Source organism: Lampetra planeri, chromosome 39 (assembly GCF_965212315.1).
Source record: "Lampetra planeri chromosome 39, kcLamPlan1.2.h2, whole genome shotgun sequence".
Lineage (NCBI taxonomy): Eukaryota > Metazoa > Chordata > Hyperoartia > Petromyzontiformes > Petromyzontidae > Lampetra > Lampetra planeri.
The window spans coordinates 3,192,849-3,207,162 of record NC_136145.1 but is presented as its reverse complement, the minus strand read 5'-3'; the positions used below and the strand labels follow the sequence as shown (position 1 = coordinate 3,207,162).

The 14,314-nt window shown below is 52.1% G+C and overlaps 1 protein-coding gene across 2 annotated transcripts in view; it reads right to left on the bottom strand.

Moving 5' to 3' along the window:
• LOC144731497 (transcription factor 12-like) overlaps positions 1-14,314 on the bottom strand; it is a 93,399-nt gene that overhangs the window by 9,838 nt on the left and 69,247 nt on the right. For both annotated transcript variants that reach the window (XM_078612592.1, XM_078612593.1), the window contains exons 13-16: positions 7,920-7,998; positions 5,651-5,736; positions 4,880-4,963; positions 3,842-4,066 (exon numbers count right to left, since the gene is read on the bottom strand). In XM_078612592.1, the coding sequence (XP_078468718.1) occupies positions 3,842-4,066; positions 4,880-4,963; positions 5,651-5,736; positions 7,920-7,998 (474 nt within the window). The remainder of the gene's footprint in view (positions 1-3,841; positions 4,067-4,879; positions 4,964-5,650; positions 5,737-7,919; positions 7,999-14,314) is intronic.

Here is a 14,314-nt window from a genome sequence, read left to right as displayed (position 1 = left end):
GCTACCACCAGCAGCACCACGCTACCACCAGCAGCACCACGCTACCACCAGCAGCACCACACTACCACCAGCAGCACCACGCTACCACCAGCACCACGCTACCACCACCAGCACCACGCTACCAGCAGCAGCACCACACTACCACCAGCAGCACCACGCTACCACCACCAGCACCACACTACCACCAGCAGCACCACGCTACCAGCAGCAGCACCACACTACCACCAGCAGCACCACGCTACCACCACCAGCACCACGCTACCACCACCAGCACCACGCTACCACCACCAGCACCACACTACCACCAGCAGCACCACGCTACCAGCAGCAGCACCACACTACCACCAGCAGCACCACGCTACCACCACCAGCACCACGCTACCACCACCAGCACCACACTACCAGCAGCAGCACCACGCTACCACCAGCAGCACCACGCTACCACCAGCAGCAGCAGCATACTACCACCAGCACCACGCTACCACCAGCAGCACCACACTACCAGCAGCACCACACTACCACCACCAGCAGCAGCATACTACCACCAGCACCACGCTACCACCACCAGCACCACGCTACCACCACCAGCACCACGCTACCACCACCAGCACCACGCTACCACCAGCAGCACCACGCTACCAGCAGCAGCACCACACTACCACCAGCAGCACCACGCTACCACCACCAGCACCACGCTACCACCACCAGCACCACGCTACCACCACCAGCACCACACTACCAGCAGCAGCACCACGCTACCACCAGCAGCACCACGCTACCACCAGCAGCAGCAGCATACTACCACCAGCACCACGCTACCACCAGCAGCACCACACTACCAGCAGCACCACACTACCACCACCAGCAGCAGCATACTACCACCAGTACCACGCTACCACCACCAGCACCACGCTACCACCACCAGCACCACGCTACCACCAGCAGCACCACACTACCAGCAGCACCACGCTACCACCACCAGCACCACGCTACCACCAGCAGCACCACACTACCAGCAGCACCACGCTACCACCAGCAGCACCACACTACCAGCAGCACCACGCTACCACCAGCAGCACCACGCTACCACCAGCAGCACCACGCTACCACCAGCAGCACCACGCTACCACCAGCACCACGCTACCACCACCAGCACCACGCTACCACCACCAGCACCACACTACCACCAGCAGCACCACGCTACCAGCAGCAGCACCACACTACCACCAGCAGCACCACGCTACCACCACCAGCACCACGCTACCACCACCAGCACCACGCTACCACCACCAGCACCACACTACCAGCAGCAGCACCACACTACCAGCAGCAGCACCACGCTACCACCAGCAGCACCACGCTACCACCAGCAGCACCACGCTACCACCACCAGCACCACGCTACCACCACCAGCACCACGCTACCACCACCAGCACCACACTACCAGCAGCAGCACCACGCTACCACCAGCAGCACCACGCTACCACCAGCAGCAGCAGCATACTACCACCAGCACCACGCTACCACCAGCAGCACCACACTACCAGCAGCACCACACTACCACCACCAGCAGCAGCATACTACCACCAGCACCACGCTACCACCACCAGCACCACGCTACCACCACCAGCACCACGCTACCACCAGCAGCACCACACTACCAGCAGCACCACGCTACCACCACCAGCACCACGCTACCACCACCAGCACCACGCTACCACCACCAGCACCACACTACCAGCAGCAGCACCACGCTACCACCAGCAGCACCACACTACCAGCAGCACCACGCTACCACCAGCAGCACCACGCTACCACCAGCAGCACCCCGCTACCACCACCAGCACCACGCTACCACCAGCAGCACCACGCTACCACCAGCAGCACCACACTACCACCAGCAGCACCACGCTACCACCAGCAGCACCACGCTACCACCAGCAGCACCACGCTACCACCACCAGCACCACGCTACCACCACCAGCACCACGCTACCACCACCAGCACCACGCTACCACCACCAGCACCACGCTACCACCAGTAGCACGCTCCCACCGGGACATGCACCACCTCTACACGGTGGCAGCAGTACGTCTTCGCAAAGGCAAGGGGCGTAGTAGGTGGTAACGTGCTGGTAGTAGATGTCATCCAGTCTACGCCGCGCTGAGGCGTGGAAAGGTTTTGCACGCAGATGATAAACAAAGAGTGGGGGGGGGGAGGTTAAAGCCCAGGTGAAGGAATGAAATGGGGGCAGTGCGTGACAACGTGGCCTGGGAAGGGGGTGGGTGGGCGGAGAGGGGGATTGTGGTGGGGAGGGGGGAAGAGAGGGGGGGGGGAGGAGGGTGGGAGGGGAGGGGGGAAGAGAGGGGGTGGGAGGGGGGAAGAAATGGGGGTGGGAGGGGGAAAGAGAGGGGGGGTGGGAGGAGGGGTGGGAGGGAGGGTGGGAGGGGAGGGGGGAAGAGAGGGGGTGGGAGGAGGGTGGGAGGGAGGGTGGGAGGGGAGGGGGGAAGAGAGGGGGTGGGAGGAGGGTGGGAGGGAGGGTGGGAGGGGAGGGGAGGGGGGAAGAGAGGGGGTGGGAGGGGGGAAGAAATGGGGGGTGGGAGGGGAGGGGGAAAGGGAGGGGGTGGGAGGGGAGGGGGAAAGAGAGGGTGGGAGGGGGGAAGAGAGGGGGGTGGGAGGAGGAGGGGGGTGGGAGGAGGAGGAGGAGGGGGTGGGGGGAGGAGGATGAGGGGGGGTGGGAGGAGGGGGGTGGGGGGAGGATGGGGGGGGGGCTCTTCCCAGGCGCTGAGGGTGGAGTGGGGGGTAGACGCGAGTTTGGGCAGTGGTGGGCCCTCAAGGCTTTTGCTGTTGGGCTGCAGCCCCAACCCGTGGCTGTGGCGTGTATCAAGTTCCCCTCTCGCTGCCAGCGCCGACGCTGGGGCGCTGATTGGGCCCAGCTGCGGGCGTGAGTTGTGTGGGAACGAAGTTGAGGGGAGGGGGCCGGCGGTCCGCTCGGAGGCCCCCACCTCCGCCGAGTCGCCGGCCCCGTCTGGATTTTGGGTTGAAAAAAGAACGCGTTAATGAAACGTGTTTTGTTTAGCCAGCGACAAGCGGGCGATTTGAACTCGGCTTGATTTAACGCGATTCAGAGTTTGCTTTTTCCGACGCGGTTTAAGGTTTCATTTAGCGTGCTATGCGGTTGCTAAAGTTGCGTTGATTTAAGGTATTTAAACACTTTTATTCTTCACCCTTTTAATTCTTGTAAAAAGTTTCATCGTGATGCGCAGTATTTGGAAGCTGAATTTGGCACCATGACAGTTTTATAATTTTAGTCTGTGGATATATTTTTCATGACTGCAGACAGTCTTAAAAAGTGACATTAAAGATTAATAAAACAAAGTTGAAGCCATCTTCTTAATGTCTCTGAACAGATTCATTCTCCAACAAAAGCGAATGAGAGGATACAGAGCCCCGTTACTCACAAAACCACCATTGGGATCACGGGGACCACGGGTTACGTGATGATGACTAAGCGTGGAACCATTCACTTCTCTGGCAATTCGAGTGTCATGTATCAAGGTGTCGATTGTATTCAAGATGTTTTTTGTAAATATCCATATTTATGGAAAACGGTGAAAGTAGCAGCCTCTAGTGGCTGCAGGGAGATCGTGTGAACCAATGACATACAACAAATATGAATAGGGAAAATATAAAAGTTTACACCTCAAAATTTGGTTAATGCCCTGAGTCTAAGAATCGAGGTAACTCAACGGATTCATCATTCCACCACAAGTGGTAAATTACTCGTATGATTAGAGGAGCTGTAGAGAACTATGTATATAAATCGGTGACGATCGCTCACCATGCCGGCGTGCTTGCCAGATGTCATCCCGGCGGAGGCCCCGCCGCCCCGGTACGCAGGCCCCAGCCCGCCGGGCCCACCGGACCCAGCCGCCCCTGCGGGCCCGGACAAGGGCGGCCCTCCCAGCATGCCATGCAGCTCGGCGGACGGTGGGGGGCCCACGGCGTGGTGCCGCAGAACGTGGATGGCGTCGTCCAGCCGGTCCAGGCGCTCTTCCATGGGGCCCTGTGGCACGTGGGGGGGGGGGCGGGTTGGCACGGGGGGGGGGGGGGAGAGGCGGAACACACCATGGGTTTCTTCCATTAAGGCATGGGAGCTGCCAGTGAGTTCAAGTGCGTGCAATGTGTGGCAAGATCTGCTGCGTGTGATTGTGAGCATGCGATTGCCTCCCCAATGAGTATCAATATTTGCTAAGATGTGATTGGCTTGCCCAGTGAGTACCAGTATCTGGCATCGAGTTCATTATGGTTTCTGGTCTATGATAATAGAATGTGATTGCTTCTCAAGTCAATGCAATTCATCTGGTGTGTGAAAATGGAACGTAATTAGTTCCCTACCGAGTCCCAGTACCTGGTGTGCGATAATAGGACGTTACTCCCAAAACCTGGTTGTACGTTCATGCTAGAATGCGGTAGGTCCCCCTGCTGTCAATCTTACTTCTCCCACTCAGCCCTAGTACTCACTGTATGCTGGTAGGTGACAAGCCACGACCGATGAGCCCGTCAAAAAGTAACTTAGGACGTGTGAATCTCAATTTGCACTTGCACTCCTTACAGATGGGAGTCAAGAATCCATTGCCCTACTGCCATCTACTGGCCACCTGACATGGAAGGGCAACGCAGTGGAACAACAATGGAATGCTTTACGATGGTGGAAGATCTTCTGGGATACTGTGAGCACTGAGTGAGGGGGGGAGGGGTGAGGCCCGTTACTTGGGCTAGATGGACCGCATGGCCCCATCTCGTTTGCAACCTTTCTTATAAGGGCCCCGTGTGGACAGGGGAGATGGGAGTTTTGGCGATTGCGAGATCCCCGCACCTCACAGATGTCCTTGAGGAAGCAGGCCGCATCCTGTAGCGCCTGGTGGATCTGTCCGTCCGTGCTGGCCTTCTGCTGGCGAGGCTGGCAACGCGAGGACACGGGGACGCACGCACGCACGCAGGGAGAAAAGTCAAAGACACAAGCATGCAAAAATCGTAAACAGACACACACAAACACATCCAAAGCCAAATCCACACAGGTAGACACGCAACAAAGGACCCCCGTATAGCCTTGAATGGACTGTAGGAGCAAGTGCTGTTAACGAGCACCTATGAAGGCCGGCAATGCACACGTGGGGGTGGGTGAAAAGCACCACGCCGGGCCGTCTAGTGGCGATGATTACACACCGTACAAAGTATTCATTTTAGGCTGAATCCACCTAGGGGAGGGCCAGAACCCACTTTCCACACACCCGTGCTAGTCACACACCCATGGGCAGACAGACAAAATCGAACACACTCAGACTCCAGGCAAGACACATTCAGGTACACTGAGACATAAAGACACATCGAAAACAGTCCAACCACAGGTACATTTACGTAATAAAAGCCCTCCAACTATCAGCTCAACCCCTATAACAGAAGCCCACTTAACCACCCCACAGGTCACCTCCCCTTAAAGCAAGCAGGAGTTGTGGCCTCCCCCAGTCGCACTGCGGTGACTGCGGGGAGGCGGGGGGAAGTGTGTCAGGGGAAGTCGCGGGGGGCGGGGGGCGGGGGGGGGCTCCGTGCCCACCGCACACCGTCTTGGTGGTCACCGGGCTCTCACCAGCGAGCAGACGGTGCCCTTGTACGCGGGGGAAGTTGAACTCTGCCCCACCGACCGACACCACGGGGACGTGCCTGCACTGCGCCCTACACACACCGCACCACGCAACGCAAAGACAAAGATCCCCCGCGTATAGCCTTTAACAGATTGTTGGAGCAAGTGCTGTTAGCGAGCACCGATGAAGGCCGGCTCGGCGCACGAGGGGGTGAATGGTCAACACCACGCCCGAGTGCCAAAGTTCACACACAGCACCATGCAGTCATTTGAGGAGGCTGAGTTGCCCTCGGAGAGGCCCAGGAACATTTCAGATAATCGTCACTAGCGTTGGCCGTGAGCGACACGTTTACCGCTGCACTCACTGCCGCTCCCCATCCTGCACACACACACACGCACGCAAGCGGGCACAGCAGCGAGACCTCGTTACTTCCCTGCCGTGGCTGTGCTCAACCCCACCCGCAACCACGGCGATGAAGAGGAGGCATCCCACAAGGCCGTGCGGTGTGGAGGAGACAAGACACTAAGGCTGGGAAATGGAAGGCTGAGGCCACCTGCTCACAACCTGGAAAGAAGTGTGTGTGACTGGAGAAGCGATGCACCGGATAGTGCCTGTCTGGGTGTGAAAGGGAGAGAGGCTCAAAAGTTAGTCGATTGAGATAAAGTGTCAATTATTTTTTCACTTTTTTTTTTTACAAAATATTTTTTACCTGGAAATCCCATGACATTAACATCACATTTTGCAAGAGTGTCCAGGGTTAGGGCCATCCTGTATAATACGATTTGTATTCCACCATTGGAACCTCCTTTGCCAGTAGCAAAACATGATAACTGGCCAACACCATGTGAGACTAGGCTCTAAGAAAAGCTGTCTCGGATGTGGACCAATCAATTTCAAGGACCGTGCATACATTATCAGAGTTGTGTTTTTTGTTTGCATTCCGACCGCAGGTATTGTGGTCAATGCAAACATGACTCCTTGTAAAAAAAAAGGCGTCAGTTTTGTTGCCAGATAAAAGGGTATAAAACCAATTATCATAAACGATTTGTATTTATAAATCATCTGAGCGTGACGTATCTTATTAAGCTTTACGCAACATGTGTGCGTCTGGAGAGTCTGAAAAAGAGAGGGGTTGTTATTTTGTAATTTTAGAGCAGGGAATGGTTTGGTAGAATTCTTCAGGCCAGAGAGTTAATAAAGAGACGGCATCACGGTAGAAGTGCGCATGGATACATTTCATAGAGAGGGAGATAGTCGGTTCGCATGCAGAAGGGGAAAGTCTTGAGTGTGGATTTGAACGCACAAATAATATCTCAGCGACTGAGACTTTTAGAGAAAGATAATTCCAGGCTAGTGGCTGCTGTAGCAGCAGCACCACAATGAGTGGACCTCCAATCAATCAAGTGAAGGTGGATTGACGGTTTTGGCAACAGGCCTCCGTTACTGAAACAGAAGCAAGGTGAAGAGGAATAAGAGCGCGGTGAGAGGGGAGAGGGAGGAGAGCAGGAGGAGGGGAGGAGCAGTGAGATGAGAGAGTTAGAAGAGTGCATTGATGGGAATTAGCGAGAAGGGAGAGAAAGAGGAGTGCGTGGAGGGGAGTAGAAGTGAGATGACAGGGGAGAGGCAGGAGAGTGTGTGGTGGGGGAGTACAGTGAGATGAAAGAGGGGAGGCGGGGGGAAAATCCACGGGCGATGTTGTCGACGGTGCGTATGACCTTGTAGCCCGTCGCGAGATTGAATCAGGAACCAGTCAAGAGATCACAGAACTAGGGTCCTTACAGGTAACAGACACACAGGATCACTGACATGGGCGCCGTTTCAAAGTGGCACGGCGTCCGTGTTTTCTTACGGGATGCGGCAGATGCCGGCAGCTACCGAGGCCACCAGAATTAGCAGCAGGGGACCACAAGCCTCCGGGGGAGCGCCGATAGCGGCTTATCAGCGCCGGCGGCTCCTTGTCACTTCCTCGAGCAGCCACAGATGAGTTTCCATCGGGAATTAGCGCTGTCTAATCGTTGCGGCGAGCGTGCGCACACGCACTGCCGCCCACGCTCACGAGTTACCGCTGCCGCCACTGCTGCCATTTCAATTTAGCCTTTAGGGCCGCCCCCCCCCTCCCCTCCTCCTCCTCTGAGTTTAATTCCCGCAGGGGAAACTCGTGGCTGTTCCCTCGAGGCCTATCGCGCGGCGTGGTGACGGCGTCACCGAGACCCCCCCGCCCCCCCGGCTGGCTGTCAGGGGTAAGGGGAGGGGGGGCGGCTTGGTCTGGCTCACCTGTGGCGGGTGGGGAGGCGCTGGACGGCGTGGCGGGGTTGGACGGAAATCCGCTGCTGGTGTGATCTGGCGAATAAATCTGAAAAACAGCACGTCCGTCACACGAACGCGTGGTGACACCCCGACGATCGAATCGTCAATATCTCATGAAGTCTGAAGATCACAATGCGTGTGTAAGAATCCATAGATGCGGATATGTTGCATGTACCTGGCTTCTTGTGGCCCCTGCGGCCACAAGAGTCTGATACATTCACCAGAACGTGAATCACGATTCTATGGATCGAGGGGTGTCGCGGAAAAACGTGGTACCTTGTAAGGATATTCAAGGATAACCCAAACATTGAAATACTGGAAAATCTACATTTGAACAGTGGTGGGCCATGTATTTTACGCCTAGGCCTCCAGTGCTATTCTCCCACAATTAAACGGCCTTCGAATAACCTCACCGTGACACTAGGGCTATAGGCTGTTGTCATTCGACGTAACCACCCCATATTCACAGTGACAGTAACCTTTATCGAGTGGAATAAAGTGATTTGACACGAGGCTCAACACCTATGAGAGTTACAATACACTAATTGCAGAGACATGAATACATGGTGACTGAAACCATCAAGGATGTACCGCTATTAGGCAGTATGACAGGATGCTGCATCAAAAATAGACATCGCATAGCCCAAATCAATGTCATTAACAAAGAAAGAAGAAAAAAACTCACAACAACCAGTCACATTTACTCATACGAACACCAAGCAACTGCCTGTTGAATCAGGATTCAGGATTCAACAGGCTTCCCCATAAAAAAATCGAAAACACTACATCTAAAAATCTAAACGTCATGAAAGAGTTTAAATGCATCTTAGATGATGCTACATTACGTGCTAGCTAGTTTAACTTCAGTTAGCAAACTGGCCCTCCGATGACGCCACACGAACAAGGCTAACGTAGGGGGCTAGGCCAGCTAGAAGGCTCCAGCGTGTCAGAGGATATGCCCAACATGGCAAACTCGACATCTGATTGGCTAAAGAAGATGACAATCAACAACATCGTCCCCATTTGCTTCAACAGCAGAGGGGGATTCACTCGACATTCTGAAGGCCTCAGGGTACATTTTTCACACGAAGACAGCACAGGTGGAAAATCTGATTGGATAAAAGCTCTCATTTATGAGCTGCACTGGAAGCAACGCAACTGAGGGAGAAAGTAGCAATGAAATGACGTTAATAGACTGATGGGAACGAACTTTGTAAGCATTAATAAAATCTATATTAAATTATTAAAATATAATTTTCTGATTCTCACAATCTCTAGGCCAGCAGAGAAGGCCTTGCTGGGCCTGACGGCCCACTTCTGCATTTGAAGTCTTTATTTTCTCATCTCCCCCTACAATTAGCTGCACAATCAACGGAACAACTCACTTTCTCCAACCACTGAATCCACCTACTCTCAATAAAAACCTTACTACTCTCTTTGACAATTCACTTTCACGGGTTATCAAGTTTTTTTTTGTTTCAGGGCATCCCACAAGTGATATACCCACACCGCACTGGTAATCACCACATCGTCCCCAGAGTCCCGGCTGTGTCACACGTGGAGGATTCTGGGCCGAGGCTGCTGCACCACCACGCCAATGCTCAACTCCAGACGGATGAACAAGGCGAGTCTTGAGTTCTTTGAGTCTCGAGTTCTTTGAGGCCGCTCACGACACCCCCACCCCCCCACCTCTCTTACTCTTAGTATTTTCGGTAAAGTCACGTAAGTAAAAAATGAAATTAAAATTAATGAAGATAAAATAATAAAATTCACGACGTTTCAGAGGCAACACAAGTTTCCGTCATCAGGTGGGACCGTCACAGCCAGATTTGCTGTATCAAGTGAGGCAGGGATTATTTTATTATTTTATTTTTATTAATTTTAATTTCATTTTTTTACCTACGTGACTTTACCGAAAAAATCCTTGCAGTCACGAAAGCTTCAAATCTAGAATTAATACCCCACCTCTCTCTCTACCTGTACTGCGGCGTGGCGGCACCTGCACCCAGCCACAACCGCGTGGTGCATTCTCTCGGCGGGAGCGAACGGGGGGCCGCGCCGCTCTCACATTAACCCAGCCGGGCTCAAGAGCGCCGCAAGTTATTCTGCCTGCAACAAACCGCACGCCACTGAGCACACACCCCCCCCCCCCAGTATCGTAAAATAAAATTAAAAGCCGCAGCATGTGGAACAAATACACTTTTGTTCCACGAGCCTACCTTCATCTGTTTTAAACTCGGTACTTTGTCCCAACGTTTACAGGAAATAAAATTTAATAAATAAACTCGCTCGCATGCTCGCCCGCTCGGCCCCTTCGCATCCCCCGGGAAGGGCAATAAACTCTGGCGTGCGGCTCCACGCTCGCCCCAATTTCCCTGGCCGTCGGTGAGCTCCGGCAGGGAGGCAGGTGCAGCGAGAGAGAGCACGAGAGAGATGAGCTACCCGTCGGAGGTCGTCGGACTGCGAGGGGGGCGGCGTACAGAACGAGAGAGTGAGCGAGAAAATGAGCGACAGGACGAGCGAGAGAGTGAGCGAGAGAGAGAGCGAGCGAGCGAGAGAGTGAGCGAGAGAGCGAGCGAGAGAACGAGCGAGAGAACGAGCGAGAGAGAGAGAGCGAGCGAGTGAGAGAGCGAACGAGAGAGTGAGCTAGAGGCGGGGTTACATAGAGCCCAGTTAAAAAAAAATTACGAAATGATGAACGAAACAAAGTGCCGAATACACCGAGCATCTTCTTGTTTCCACTGATCGTAAAAAAAGGAGAGAGGGATAGAGAGCGAGCGAGTGATGGAGAACGCCGGCCAAATGGCCGCAACTCCGGGGATCTTGTCCACAGCAGCAGGGTTAAATATTTGTAGCCTAAATGGGTGACGAGAATGTTCGTCAGCTAAGCGTTTGTTTACGTGATCTCAGCAGGTCCGGGAGATTTCGATTGAGGCGTATGGGGGTCGTGACGACCGGCCGCTTCTCTCCACGAAATAAGTACGCCCACCGTTTCTGTGCAGCATCCTATGACGCGGACACATTTAGACGCTATATGAAGCCAAATCACAAATGTCTCAGTCACTTAATGTGTCGGTTCTGCGGTGGAATTAGCTGCTCAGTGTTAAATCTGTTCGCGAAATTAGTGACGAAAATATTTGCCAACTAAGTGTCAATGATTTTATGCTTGGGTCTTTCGGTAAAGCCACGTAGATGGGCACGCTAATCTCTCACAATACAATGGGCACCCCCCGACAGCTTCGTTTGTCAAGATTTACCCGATTTTATTACACAGACACGATTTCAACCGAGAAGATTGGTACAAACTGAGCAATCATTGGACGTTATTAACCAGTTTAGGTCACAACTGGCTGCGATATTCCCTCTCTACCTACCGATGTTAGCAGTTCATTTCAACTCTCTGAGTTACATTCGCTAACACAGCCACCGTTAGCTGTGTTAGTAAATGGCGGCTTGCCATCCTTTTTAAATCCTTTATATTAAGTTCACTTGCTTGCTTGCTTGCGCGCTTACGACGGTGCAAATCTTTCGGTCGTTTTTTAATCCACTTCCCGTGATCCAATCGAGCTGACATTTTGCACACAGACTCGTTGTGCGAGACAATACATTTTCGTGAAATTTTTTTTCTAAATTTTTACACTTTTTAGGATTTTTTTTTTATATTTAATTACCAATTGCTTAATGGTGGCAGGCAATCATCTGACCCATAGGTGGCAGCCATCTCAAGCCAGAGGACGAGAGGACTCTAGCCGCCAAGCATATAAAGGATTTATAGTGAAAAACTTAGTTTTTACGGGTTCATTTTTTCACCTCCATGTGGCGATGCTCTTGCCGAGCTCTCTCCGAGCTTACATTCACAAGCAAATTTCTTACATTGACACGCTAATCTCCCACGATACAATGGCCACCCCCACAGCTTCGTTTGTAAATGGCGGCCTGGCATCCTCTTCCACTTCCACGTGGCGATGCTCTTGCCGAGCTCTCTCCGAGCTTACATTCACAAGCAAATTTCTTACATTGACACGCTAATCTCCCACGATACAATGGCCACCCCCACAGCTTCGTTTGTAAATGGCGGCCTGGCATCCTCTTCCACTTCCACGTGGCGATGCTCTTGCCGAGCTCTCTCCGAGCTTACATTCACAAGCAAATTTCTTACATTGACACGCTAATCTCCCACGATGCAATGGCCACCCCCACAGCTTCGTTTGTCAAGATTTACCGATCTTACATTTATTTGTAAATTTCTTATCTAGCCCCTCCCACTGACCCTTGGGCTACATCCATCCCAAACCGTTACAACTCCCTGCCTTAGCAGCGCTCCCGCCGTATATTCTCAGCAGCTCTCCCGCGATGTTTCTCACCTGATGACGATTGCTTGTGTTGCGATCGAAACGTCATGATATTGTTAGTATTTTTCTTATTATTTGATCTATCTACGTGGCTTTACCAAAAGACCCAAGAATATGAATTCCTGCAGTCACGAAAGCTTTAAGTCAAGATTTAAGTGTCAATAATTGTATTTTATTCAAACATGAGAATGAAAATCAGCAGGTAAATGTTATTTATTTTAGCAGGAAGGGTCCAATAAGCTTGTAAGTTCTATTTCATTGGCATTCTGCAACAAATTATTACTTCAAATATCCACCCAAGACTAGAGGATGACCGACAGCCTGGGTTCGAATCTGGTGTTCAGGCAGACACCTGCTATTAGACACGGTTCCCAAGCATAGCGAATTAATGGTCTCCAATAACTGCGTACAAATTGTCCATGACAAAATATTAGCTTTTTTTCACTTAATTGGGACAAATTTCCACGATGGGAATTCGAGTATCTATTTGAATGCCATGCGACAGATATTTCTTATTAGCAGGGCTTGTGGAGGAGTGCATGCAACACCCCGTTGCGAGGATAAAATAAGTCACTTGAAGGGTTATTAGAGGTAATGCAGCGACGTTGGCTTCTGCGGACCAATCTCCAGTAGATGGGCCGACGCGCTGCTGTGCAAGTGTTCCGAATGGACACTTCGTTTCGCGACACTATGGCCACGACACAACTGGAACAAAATGATGAGAAGAAAAAAAAATATAAGTAAACAAACAAAATAAGGACTTAAGCGTCTCTGTGAGGACATTGGGGAATGACAAAAGTACAAAGGTGGATGCCACTGATGGGAGCGTCCAAGGATGCAGAAACACCGGTTTGCAATGATCGCTCGCTCTCACAAGTCCATCCGTGGTGGCCACTCATGACCCATCGCCAGGCCACGGCAAGGCACCCGTAACGTCGGACCTCAACGTGGCCTCTCGCCGACTGCCAGGTCAAAGTTGGGGGGGTGGCCGGGGCACGTGCAAAGAATAGACCCACGGGAAAAAAAAGCTGGCAAGGCTGTATCCGCGTGGACAAAACACAGTTTCAACTCGAACGGTGGCACGGTCAAATCTCTTTAGAGTTAATTTTAAAAAATGTTTATCTTTAGATACCTACCGAAGTTAAGCGAACGTTTCGACACAAACAAAACCGTTCGGCGGCCAAACCAACGGCATGTTGCATTTGGAGGCGTTATGCCGGCAGAGTGATTTTTTAAAATAAATAAGGCCGCACTCCCGCGTTCACCGCTCGGCGGCACAGTGGGAGGGGTCTCGTAGCCAGCTAGCCGAGTCGTGAATGATTATTTAACTCGCTAAAATGAAACACCTGCAACTGCGTTTGTAATTAACCTTCTCAGTGTGAACCGTTTTTTTAAACATTTCATTTAATATTTCGTCTAACAAGGCTTTACGTAACGCGCGAGGGGCAAGCAGCCAGGCGCTTGCAAACGCGCCGCTGTCGGGAAAGCGACGAGGTGCAAGATTGCCGTGGCCCAGCCAACACCGGCGAAACGTCGTACTCGGAATTGTAAATGTTGTGGGTTTACTCTCCAACACACAAGCGGTGTGCTGAAGTAGCGACTGATTGGCACGTTCTGTTTACGTGACAAACCTTACCAATTGGCTGTGTCGGGTGGTGGCAGGTTTAACAACACATTTATATTCTTGGTTCTTTCGGTAAAGTCACGTAGAAGGGAAATAATAAAATAATAAAAATGTAACATCATAAAATACAACACAATTTTATAATTATTTTATTATTTCCCTTCTACGTGACTTTACCGATAGAACCAAGAATATAAATGTGTTGTTAAACCTGCCACCACCCGACACAGCCAATTGGTAAGGGTTGTCACGTAAACAGAACGTGCCAATCAGTTGCTACTTCAGCACACCGGTGTGTTGGAGAGTAAATCCACAACATGTAGAAGGGAAATAATAAAAAACAATTTTATTTTTATTATTTTATTATTTCCCTTCTACGTGACTTT